The sequence below is a fragment of the Falco biarmicus genome, chromosome 9 (genome assembly GCF_023638135.1).
Source record: "Falco biarmicus isolate bFalBia1 chromosome 9, bFalBia1.pri, whole genome shotgun sequence".
In the NCBI taxonomy this organism is placed as follows: Eukaryota; Metazoa; Chordata; class Aves; order Falconiformes; family Falconidae; genus Falco; species Falco biarmicus.
The window spans coordinates 50,895,951-50,908,690 of record NC_079296.1 but is presented as its reverse complement, the minus strand read 5'-3'; the positions used below and the strand labels follow the sequence as shown (position 1 = coordinate 50,908,690).

At 40.6% G+C, this 12,740-nt stretch overlaps 1 protein-coding gene across 3 annotated transcripts in view; it reads right to left on the bottom strand.

Annotated features, from left to right (window-relative positions):
• TACC2 (transforming acidic coiled-coil containing protein 2) overlaps window positions 1-12,740 on the bottom strand; it is a 129,565-nt gene that overhangs the window by 32,998 nt on the left and 83,827 nt on the right. For all 3 annotated transcript variants that reach the window (XM_056351544.1, XM_056351545.1, XM_056351546.1), the window contains 2 exons: window positions 11,287-11,450; window positions 2,416-3,733 (listed from right to left, as the gene is read on the bottom strand). In XM_056351544.1, the coding sequence (XP_056207519.1) occupies window positions 2,416-3,733; window positions 11,287-11,450 (1,482 nt within the window). The remainder of the gene's footprint in view (window positions 1-2,415; window positions 3,734-11,286; window positions 11,451-12,740) is intronic.

Genomic DNA, 12,740 nt, shown 5'->3' with positions numbered 1-12,740 from the left:
ACTACCATATGGCACAGATTCAAAGTAGTACAAGCTTAGCGATGGCTTAAACTCATGCCTGGCTTCTTCACCTCTCTTACGCCTCACCCAGAAATTGCGGTCTTTCTGTAGGAGGAACACATTTTCAAACCGGTCTGTAAGAGTTTTATTTCTGCATGCCTCAACAGTGCTAATAAAAACTCCTGGCTTTGCAAAACTGTCCATTAATTTAAAAAAGTCCTGGTATATTACAGTATCATTTCCTAATTCAAGCACCCTCCTTTCTGCCCCTTGGAGCTGAAGCACTTTGCACTGGCTTCTCCCTCCTGTCCCACCACTGGGAGCACTGCTAAGGAGGGTCCTACACCCCGTCTCCCTGCCCAGCAAGGGGTTCTCCTGCACTGGACCTCATGGAGGAGTCATGCCGAGAGCCCTTTTCATGGAGGAGAGAGACCACAGACAGGAAGAGACAAATAAAGCCACTGCTTCCCCGGGCATCCTCCAACAAGCCTCAGGCTAATTTTCTTCTAGAAAATATTATGGCTGCAGGCTGCACAGTGTATTAATATGCAGATTCTCTTCTTTGTTAGAAACCACTTGCAAAAGTAGGTTATGGGGCTGCAGCAAGCTGACACATAACACACGGCAGTGAAAGCAGTCCCAAGCAAGGGCTGGGAATTCCTGCAAACCTCCCGACCTAAGGACCTCTAAGCCCTGCTCTAGGGTAGTTTCACTTCTTCCACCATGATAAAGACCATCAGTGAACTTTGTGACTGACTGTAGGACAGGGCCTTCCCACAATGGATTTCCCCAGGGATGAACGTGGTTTAGCAAACTTTGTAAACTCATGCTGCCCCTAAATTAACAATTTGGAATTCATTCTCATATTCATAGCAGAGGTGTGGACCCAAGAAGTTTATAGTGGGGGTCTGTCAACTCCACTGCAGCTAGAGAAGACACAAGGAGACTCTGGCTGGCTGCAAACATCAGTCTTGAGGGTCTGCTGACATTAAAATTCCCTTCTCTCCCATTGCACTTTCTCAGTAAGATTCAAATTGTTCCTCTCTTGCAGCCAGACTTCTGCATCTTCTTGGTTTGGACTGGACCAGTTTGGACTGCAGGCACTGGAGTACATGTCAGCTTACCTTAACTTAATTCCCATTTTATTTTCCACTAAATTTCAGACATATCTCAAAAAAAAAAAAAAAAAAAAAAAAAAAAAAGCAACATCAGAAATAACAGGCTCTTCCTTAAAAAACAGCTACACAGTTGTCTGTCTATACTTTCCGTAAGTCAGAAATGCCTCTAAAAAGAAAAAAACGGCACAAGCTTCCTCAAACCTGGCAAAGGATGTGAATTCTAACCCTGAGGGCAGCAGGTTGCTCAGCAAGAACTGAATTATCTCCATCTCACTCTGTAAGGGAGGTCATCTTTTGTACTGTTTTACATTAACCATGTCATCTTCAAATTGCCAGGCTTTTTAAATTTTTCAGTCATATTTTTGTTAGCTAGCTGAAACGTTTAAACCATAAAGGGACATGCACTGAGACAATTTCTTATAGATACACACAGGATATCAATTTCAGATAAATCGGATACAAACTTACTGATTACCTACTTAAAATAGCCATGTCTGAACAGATAAGGCAACATGCACGCCAGCAAGTTAACCATGGAATCAATGCAACTAGCCATTTAAAGTTTTTAACCAAATATCTAAATACAACAAGCTACCAAATTTATCCTGCAATTTCTCAACTGTGCCTAAAAGCTGGGTATTTCCCCAACGTGTAGTAGTCTAGAGGTTTAATCCCTTCTGCAGAATTGTAACCTCTTTCACAGAAAGGAAAATTCTCACATTTTTTAGTCTTGTATTTAAAAAAAATATGTTTCAGTACTGCACTCTTCTGTTTCAAGTAATTTTCTTTTAAATACCATAAATCACTGGATAAAACCATCTTCCTGCTGTGTGCAATACGAGATTTGTCATTCCCTTACTATTTCACATCCCACTCTCAAAATCTGTGATTCATAAAATGGTCTTTACTGGTGTGTACTTTACTTTGATCATCTTAAACAGTATCAAATTCCCAAGATGAGGTCACAGAAAATTTGGCACAAAATCGCTAAAATTTGCACTTAATCAGATTCAAAGCTACACTGAGCCCCAAGACTTCAACAATCCAGTTGCCAGACCAGTGGCCTGATCTGGCTTGATGTAGCCCTGTTTCTCCCCTTTGGCCTGGAAACATCAAGCTACTGGGGAAACAGGTTGAGGGAGAGAACATAGAGACCCCCAGCATGAGTCCAGTTGTGTGGCTACTAATACTCAATGCCATCTTCCTTTCCCTATTCAAATATAAACTGGGTGTAACTGTGCTAAGGGGTAGGAATGTGCCGCCTCTCATCTAGAAACACCTGTGCCCTTTAACTTACGTTTTCAGTGGCGTCTTCTTCTTTTTTGCAGGTTTGTTCAGGTTGTCTACTTCAGTTCCGTTTGTTTCATTGGCACTGGCTGGTATCTCAAAGGAAGCTGGAGATTTAGAGGGCGAGCTGGCTATCTTAGAAGAAGACTTGAAAGGGTCAATAGAGTCCTCACACATATCTGGCTCAAAACTGTAGGTTTGTTGAGGCAGTTTGGGAGATTCTTGCATTTTTGTACTAGATGAGAACGGGTTAAAATTGGGATCATCCCACTTGTCAATATCAAAAGTGTAAGAGCCTTTTGTGATAGGGATTTCGTTTGGATCAGTGGGTGACTTGGTTGGTGTGGTTGGAGCATTGTCAAGCTTTTCCACTGACTTTTTAGTCTTTGGCCTCCGTAGTGGCATTTTAGCACCAGGCTTTTTACCTGCTTTTTTGGGAGGAGTACTCTCCTGCTGGTCTTCACTCGCCCCTTTTTCTTCAGAATAATCAAACTCCAGCCTCACCGCGATGCCTTTGACTGGAGGGTCTTCTTGTCCTCCAGTGTCAGGCGGAGTCACCTCCCCAGCCTCCGGTGCCGTCGTAAGAGGTAGGGTTTTCTTATTGGCAGGGGGAGAGTTTTGTACTTTGCTGCCTTCAGTGCTAAATGCACTAATCCCTTCAAAACTGTCTGGATCCAAAGGGTAGGATCCTTTAGGCACAGGTGGGGCCTCCTGTTTCTCAGCAGAGATTTTAGAAGGTTCGGTACATTCAGGCTTTTCTGAGTCAGCCTTTACTTCAGATGCTGTTTTATCCTCACCTGGGGCACAAGCTGCTTGGCCCAGGTCAGACGGTTCTTGTGGCGTTTCCTTTACCAGTGGAGCATCCAGAGATTTTTTTGCTGACTGCTTCTTCTTTAAGGAAGCTGGTCTGGATTTCTTTGTTCTTTTAAGGGTACTAGAAGCACTACTTGAACCAGTACCATACACATCTGCTGCTGGCGCTAACGTCTCACTGTTGCCAAGATAAGATGCTCCATCAAAATCACTAGCTTGCAAGCTAAGAGAGCGAGACAATGTAGATTTGGAAACTGGGACTGAATCAGTAGATTTTCTTCGAACATTTGCTTTGGGGTCACGATTCTTCGATTCTGGAGAGCTCGGTCCTAAGGCATGGAGAGAATCAACCAGCTCAATATTATCGAAGTCCAAGTTGTAAGTTCCACTGCTGGCTATTGGCTTGTCCTCGTCGAAGACAGTGGAAAAAGAATGGGAAGGGGGACGGAAAGGGCTTTCTTCAACCGATTCGCTGTGTGACACATCAGTTACAGGTACAGCTTCTGGACATAATCCTGTGGGAACAAACAGAAAACTCAGTGAATTTTAAACACATTTTTAAAACTGGAGCTTAATAAGTTTTAATATGATCTAATGTTACAAGTGATAAAAAACCCCAGGGTTAAAATCATACAAATGGGCTAAGCAATGACTAAAGGACATAGAAACCACAGCGACATTTCCAATACATGAACTAGATTAAAAGAAAAAATAGTTCTGTTCTCCCCAGAGAAGGATTCAAGGCAAGTTTCATGAAAACACAAAATACGTATTTGCAATAGCCTCTGGAGCACCTCTTAGTTAAAGGGGTAGATATTACCAAAACATGCTAAATATGCCAAACACCAGAGAAACTGAACACCACTTTATTACTCCTGTTTTCTACTATTACAAAGAGTTTGCAGAATTGTGTCAGAGGTCTTATGCAGTTAATACCCTGGCAATTGACTGGTACTTCAGCTATTACATGTGGATCTTAAGTTTTGTTTCCCATGTGCTATTTTTGCCAGTTTTCCCAGAGGAACATGGGAACATCTCCACAGCCCATCAATGCCACTCCTCTATCTGCCCCAAGCAGTCAATACACTTACTTTGTCCTCATAATTCCAAGTTTATAATGAGACATGAATCACTGTGAATTTCATATTAAACAAATTATGGTAAAGGTAAAAAAATCAGTCAATTAGAGAACCAAACTAACATTGTCAATTGAAAATTTTCCTTTAAAAGGACCACTAGAAGCTCCCCATAGATATTTAAAACAGATTTCTCCAAGTGTAGTTCTAACTCATTGATGAAAAGAAAATTTGATAGAGAGGATCATACACTAAAACTGTTCATCTGAGCAGCTTTTCATTGCAATCAAAGATTTGCATATTGAATAGAACCTTAAAATGATTTCTAGAAGTCTCCTGACTTGGGATATAATAGCTACATGGGACAAAGTAGAAAAAGGTACAGTGCACATCAAAAAAACCCAGAAAATAGATAGTTAAGAATGGATTAAGATGATGGCCCTTGCTGCCTTCCAGCTCATTAAAGTTGATTACTCAAATGTTTTACAAATCCCAAATATGGTTTGTTCCTGCTGTTATTGTAATGCTTCTTATCTGAATGTCACACAGTCACCTCTGCCTACGTGTGCGTGTCCCCACCAGGGTACCGGAGGTCTGTGAAATCTCTCCAGCTCACAGTTCAAGCTGGGGTAAGCCAGCTGCTCTGAGCTCTCACTGTATGTACTGGAGCAAAACGCCCCAGTGCTTCCTATTGAAGCAACACAGCATTCTTCATGTTGTCTTTTTTTTTATTATTATTACACGATTATAAAGAAAAACAGTCAAACAAAAATGAATGCTTTGCTCATCCTTAAATAGTTTCAGAGACATTTCTACACATCTTTTTCATTACAACCCTGACATGGTTTGCAAAGTAATTCCCATTTTGCCCACCTAACGTTCATTAATGTTGTTGATAAAAGCAATACAGACAATCATAATTACTTTTAGTCAGAAGCTATGAACGAATTAAGAACAGAAAAAAACATTTTTCCTTTGTTTCAGAGGAAGTCATATGTCTGCACAGAGATTACAAGAATTGTTACGTATGGACGGAAAGGATTTACAGAAACTGGACAGGTTTCCCAAAGCAGTACCTTAGAGTGGCACCACATATTCCCAGAGAATGACAGCTACACAGTTTGTCTTTTAAGACTGCGAAAGTTTACTAAGTTACACCATTTAAAATAATATTTTAATGTGTTTTTCTGCTAAATGAATGCTAATAACATGGCAGGACTTCAAGACAGTTTATTTTTCTCCTTAATCTCCACTGGGTTGGGCTTGGTTTCAGCCTGGCTGGGAGGTCATTAATTAGACTTGATTTGCCAGCCAAGCTGGTGCTCACCTCACACACACTTCACTTTCTGACGCTGATGGGACTTCTGCTAAGGGGACTCAAAGAATGCCATAAAATTCCAGCATTAGACTAATCTATACACTGAAATGGGAATGGAAGACACTTATCAGGAATACATTACAATAAACACTGGCGTAGCTCTAGTATGTCAGCCAAGTACAAATGTAGGTCAGCATGAAATGAAAGAGGGATTTGAACAAGAAGTCATCTGCAATTACGCACTGTTTTCATTCCAGCATGCACCAGAGGCCTCAACAGGATTGAGGTCCCTTGTTCAAAGTCAGTACTAACACACATTTAAATAAAATAAAATAAACCAATGCCCTGCAGGACTTGGACTGTAAATAACAGGCACGGTAGAGCTGAGGTTAGGGATGCATCACAGCAGCAAAGAGAGTGTACAAAGCTTTCCAGCTACTCAAAGCAAAACAGTATTCAAATTTGCTGTGTTCCACATAATGCAGAGCTTTAATATTCTTCAATTGCTTATTTCACAACTTTCTCCTAGTCAAATCCTTTACTTATAGATTTCTGCAGAGTGTCATTCGACTGGCTGATGTGGTATTTTTATTGTTTCTTTATGAAACAATATGTGAAACTGTATCAGAAAACATTGCTTTTGGTAGAAGTGAAATGCTGCTGTTAGACTCTTCTGGCACTACAACAGAATTGGCTCAATGCTAGTAACAGCAGAAATGCTGGAAAGGAAGGTATGAACAGTACTTACAATCACAAACCAGCATGGCTTTATTACTACAAAAGAGATATGAAGACCATTCTTTCCTGACATTAACAGCCTATGTGGAAAGCAGTACCATTTGTCCTTTTACATTACAGAATTAAGCAAATAAGTATTACCAATTACGGTATTTCATTAAAACGCAATTTGACTGCAAAGGAACTACAACACAAGCTATGAAAATTAAGGCAGGACTTGCCCTAGACAGAAGCCAGCACAACATTTTAAATAAGGTTTACATTACACCTTTTATTGGCACTGACAGTCGCCCACAATTTATCTTGGTAAGAGCTGCCCATAGGTAGACATTAAGTTTTATAAAGCATTCCAAGAACAGGAGTGATAGCAGGAAACTTACATTGCCATAAAAAAGAGGCAATCCCTGAAAACCCCCTCCCATTCCATTCACTAAAAAGAAGGTCCAAGTTCTGTTCCTTCCACAAGTAAATTCCTTTGATTTCAGAAAAACATGAAAAACATGTCTGAAAACCAAAACCAGCAACAAAAAACCCCAGACTTCTTGTACTGAGGTGATAAGACTTCTCAATGAGAGTTCTGTGACATGTTTATTGCTTGGCATTTTCACCTGTCACCTATTATGGCAGAAGCGAAAGTTGCTAGAAAGATATTATAAGGCTGTTTGCATCAATAAACAAAACAGATTTTCGTTGTTAGTATCAATAAAAGGAATAAAAAAAATTATCAGAAAGCTTTTCTAGTCAACTGCAGAAATCTTTTTGTGTACATTACAAAATACCAAGATTTTGATGGCACTTCAGATCCTAGTAAAGCTTCGATGTCCCACAAGAACAGTGAGGTGGACACATACCTCACTTAACTCAGCCTTCTTTAAATAAAGATCCATAAATGACCTGAACACTAACAAATCCCAGGCATGTGGTCCAAACTGTCCACTGACACCAAATTTAATGAAATTGCAACCACTGCTTTATATTGAATATGAAAGGATAGGAGGCACTCAGATTCAGACCAGGATGGGTATTAGGATTTACGTCTTTTTACAGCCTTAGGAAAGAAATTAAGAAACTCAGTGGCAGTAGTTGTACAAGTAGGCACGGCAAGGGCAGAACTGTTTCATTTTGATGCAGTACCACCGATCCCTTCCTCACCCGTGGAGCCTTTCTGTGCCTTACACCGCCTCTGAGCACTGCGATACCAGTGGGACAGGGTGCAGCACCCTGGGTACCCCGTACCACAGCAAAGGTAGTATGCTTTCCCAGGATGCATTCACAAAAAGAAACATTTCCAAAAACTACAGAACTTCAGATTTGTTTTAAAGATATTTTAAAGGAAAAGAAATAGCTGCACCAAGCTATGAGCTTACTGAATCTGAATTTGAACTATATCTTAATAAATAATGAAAATATATTAAGGAGTTAGAACATATGAAGTACTTCCAGCTATTTAAAAATATTTTTGTCTTTAAATTATAACTCATTCTTCTAGTGGTGGAGCTGCACTGTGCACTAGGACAGCTGAGCACTTTCTTCTTTGTTGAAGTATCTCTAAAACAAAGCGAAACTGAACAGGTTGAAAATAAGCCATAACACTGCTGAGCTGGAAACAGAATGAAACACTATTTTGAAAGGCTTAGAAACAAAATTTAACAAGATTTAATAAAGCAAATACAGAAGAAATTAAATTTTAGTTCTGTTTTCTAGAGAAAAGCAAACAAACTCTTGGAAAACGCATACAGCATGCACCCCACATACTCTGTTACAAGAAAATAACTTGGGAGAAGAGTACACTTTGTTGAAAGCATATAGGAATTGGAATTACCTAATATTAGAAATTTTGAAACACTGTATTTCAAGTTCCTGCTTGTTATGAGAAGCCTTTGAAGTTAGGAAATCAATTAGTAGTGCTTTCCAAAAAAAAAATTCTGTAAAAATACTGCTCTCATTCTGGGAGAAAACTTTGTATATATAGTTTATTTTCAATTTTTCCCTGCCAGGCTTCAAAAGCAAAAACACTGAAGAAGAATGTTTTCCATACCAAAAATTCAGTTTGTTTTTGTCTGGGTGGGTCATCATCTCTCTGCTGGAAAGCGTGACCTCGATTTCCCCGGCACAAGAAGGACCTGAATATCGGTCCCCCGTCCTGATCAGTGGGCTGTAATGCATCCAGCTCCCACATCTCCCCTGTGTATATAATCTGAATTCACTAATCAATTGGGGAAGGTGGAGGGTGGGGGGAAGAGGAAAGGCCCCTGCCTGGGCAGGAATTCCTGGCCAGAAACAGGGAGTATTCGGAAGAAAGGGCTTGGGGTACTTTCTGGTGCTCAGGGGGCTGGAACAAGGACAAAAGGATGGTGTTAAGAGAAGCTGATGAGCACGCAACAATAATTTAAAATACTACCAAAATAATATTACTAAAAAAATAAAAAGCAGCCTCAAAGTTATTTACCTTGAGAGTAAAACCCATGCTCCACACAACAGTATTTAAGGAGGAATGGAAGGGCTCATTAGTGACACTTTCTGGGGTTCACAGGTAGTTTCCATACAGCTCTGTCACTACTTGCCCTCCAGACTCGCCTGCTGACTGACTCCCCTCTTCTGCTCTACTGCTGATGGACTCGAGCCATGCAGCAGGTTTTACCCCACCAGGAGCTGGCGCAAACCCAGGATGAGTCTAGCTATATTTCACTTTCATCATATTTATTAAGCTGGTGTTGAAGTCAACCTAATTAAAAACTCTCTTCTTGGCTTTTCTGCAGCAGGGTCCAGCTGTTGCGCTAATGATATCATGCAGCACAACTGCAGCCATCTGCGTGAGTAATTATTATCAGATATAGATGAAATAATCCTTTAAACACTTACTATGCTTCCTCCTTCCACCCAAACACACGCTCCGTCACCAGCCTCATGTAGAAGACAAAGCCCCGCAGCTGGTGAACCAGCAGCCCAGCTGGATGTTGCTGCCTCTCCCTGTGTGTGCCCGGCTCTCCGGGTGCCCGTATTCCTTACTCTTGTACTGAAACCGATGTGTTTAGCTGTATGGGACCACCGAGGAACTCTGCTTCAGCTGCCCGTAACCCCCTAGGAAGGGACTCGTTCCCTTTGTGTGCAGTCACATGCATAACCTATGAGGTAAATAAACTACAAAATAACTGTTACTCAAATGGTTTATAAGGTACAAAACGTTTAGCTGTTCACGTTTCTGAAGAAGCATGCAAACACCTAAGCTATAGTCTTAATATTATTATTTTCTTCTAAAGATTTCCAAAGCAAATGAATGCTTTGTGTTGCCCTCCTACATTTGGATTTTTTCTGCATTACACGTCTTTCTCTCAAACAAATACCCTGTTGTATAACCGCATTTTGCATAATTTTGGAATGCTGAACATAGTTCTGTTTGTGGTAACTTGCCTCCCATGGACAGATCTTATTTGCAAATGAAACGCTTTCATCTCTGCCATGTAATGGCCTTCAGTACAGTTCACACTGGCTATGAATAGATATATTCGGTTTCCTACCTTTCTTCAGAAATATCTGAAAGAAAGGAGGGGGAGATCTGGGATGTAGGGAGACAAGAATCACATGTGCCAGGGAAACACATGTGTAATCAAGGGTTTGAAGATAATCTACTGCAGTAATTAAAACCACACTCCAATCCTGTTTAGCATATGCATTCTTTTGTTCTCTCAGCACTTACTTCCTAATCATTAGATTGCAAAAGATGAGAAAAAGGAAAGAAGATGGAGAATGAGTAACATGTTTTCCTACAATGAAGAAGGAACTGCAACAGCAGAAAGAAAAACATGTCAGGATGTCCCAATATTTCATTTTTATTTTGTCAAATCAGTTTGTTGAACAACTTTCTAGGTTCTTATAAACTTGTATCATAAATCGTGATCTTAAAATAGCATTCCTTAATGCATAACTCCCAGCAACGCTTTAAGTGGCTCAAGACATTTGTGAAACTTAGTAGTTACTTTCTCAAAGGTTTAAGTCAAAGCTGGACAGCCTTTATAATACACACACCAGCCTTGGACATCATATTGCCTGCTGCTAAACAGTCACTTCTAAAGTGGAAATGGATGTTTTAAAATACTGCCTGAAAATGCTATATATGCACCTTTCCAAATGAAATATAAGTGAGCTTTAGTCTGCTGAGGATAAAATCACTTTCATATAATTTATCCAGGTGATCGAGATGACTTGACTTTCAGATGGAAAAAAGACAGCATAATAGGGAATTCAATCTTAAACTGTTGAGCTGTCACCCGAAAGCCCAAACAAAGCTATTCTGGGCTAACAGTGCTTTGTACTCCCTTATATTCCATTATTCAGTTTGGAGAACAAAGACCGCTTTTTGGAGGGAAAGGATTTCTTTGGTTTTTAAAATGTAATAGTCCCTTTTTAAAGGCTATTTTCCCAGTATATACCAATTTTTATGTACATATATTATACATACATTCACACATACTCCCATATCCCTTCTATATAGCTAGTATCAGTATTTCTACTGTTCTAACGGGCTTTTTGTTCACCTTCTGTTTCAGGTGACAATACATTTGAACATAACGTTTTGTTAATTGTCAGTTAACAGTGCTCACCCAGGTAGCTGCATTGGTATCTCATACCTGCTTTTCCTACTCATCTGACTCTGTAAAGATCCTACAGGATGAAGTTTGATCCAAAGGAAGAAAGGTTTTTCTAGAAAGCTCCTCTTATCTTTAATATTTATCAAATGTAATGGACAGATTCTCCAGTACTTTATTCCAAGAGGCAACAGGGTTTTCCCTCCCAGCACGCATTACTCCCAGCACACACAAACTTATCTTGCAGAAGGAATTTTATTAGCATCAGTTCCTTGCCTGTGCTTACAGAAACATCTCCCTGCAGCTTCACCTTCCTTAATAAGCTGTCCTGCTCATTACATGCTCATTACCTGTGTCTTCCGAGGGCAGCTGGGGTTTTATTTCTTGTTCAGCTATGTCTGCTACAACTGCTGCTGCCGCTGCTGCTTCAGGGGGTGGCTGCGGAGGTGAAGGTGGTGCCTTTACTGGTGTAGTGGACTCCGGGGTCTCAAATGCTTCTTCAGAGTCAGAGCTCCTGGTGAAAATCAAATGAGAGACTAGTGAGCAGACTGAAGACTGATGTTTGCGGGTCGTATTTGGAAATGCAGGGCTTTCTGAGCTGATGGCATAGACCTCAGCTACCAGGCTACCTCTGTATTTCCCAAAGGAGATTTGACACTACAGTATCCAGAGCAGAATATCATGGGTATGGTCTTCTCCATATCCAAGTATTTATGTCAATTATGAATTCTTTGTGTTGCAAAACTGAACACACACTTGGAAATAAATCCACCCTGCAAAGCCTGCTTTCCAGTGTGAAGGTGGCTCAACCACACAGACAACACTGACACTCCTGTGTCAGTCTCTAAAACTCTCCTTGGCACAAGCGTACCTAAATCAACTAAAATAAATAAATAGGACCATCTCAAGAGACTTTCATAGCTTCATCAAAAAAAAATCATCTAAAATAGCATCAAATTTCTGTGTGTGCTCCTACAGGTGAGAAAGCAGACATGGAGATGCCAGGTGCAGCAAATGGTTGCGTATCCTTCTCCCACAGAAGTACTACATTCTATTTTTAGCAGAATTTTACCCTAGCCCTTTTCAAACGGTAAGTGTATGGTATTTACACAAGGTAAGACAACCTGTAAAATGCAGAGTCCTCATATTATCAACAATCGTTTTGCAGCACCATGTGCTCACAGGGGCACAAACCCCACCGGGCCCCAGTGGGTTGGTGCCAGCCCAGCAAGGAAACGGCAGCACCCAAAATGGAGCCATTGAAATGAAATGCAGGCTTGAAAGGCAGCAACTGTACCATCTGCTCCTACAGGAGTACAGTGCTAGGAAACTGTTCTAGATCTGAAAACCAGAGATCTCGTTTGTTCTTAAACCGAACTGAGACCAAATTTTAGCTTATAAACATTTCTTCTTGAAGCCTTTGGGAACAATTAATGCAGTAACAACAGTGCCATATTCAATATGCACTCAACATATGTTCAATATATGTTCAGTAAGCATGTCTGTTGGTCAGATGCAGATTTTTGCTGCTGGTCTGTAATAAAGTTAATTGACTACGCCGGTTTCTGAAAGGACAGGACTGATTTGCCTCTATCCATGATTGCGTGCACAGCTGTAGTCTCCACTGCTCCTCACGGCTGTCCACATTCCGCATGCCAGTGCAACAGGGACAAAATTTGCCACGAAATGGAAAACCATTTCATCCCCCAGAAGCACTCTACAAGCCATCCTCAATCAAGGACTTCTCTCGTTTTGTTCAAGTTAAAAGACAACTCTGAGCTGCCACATTCTGTTTGGTTTCTTG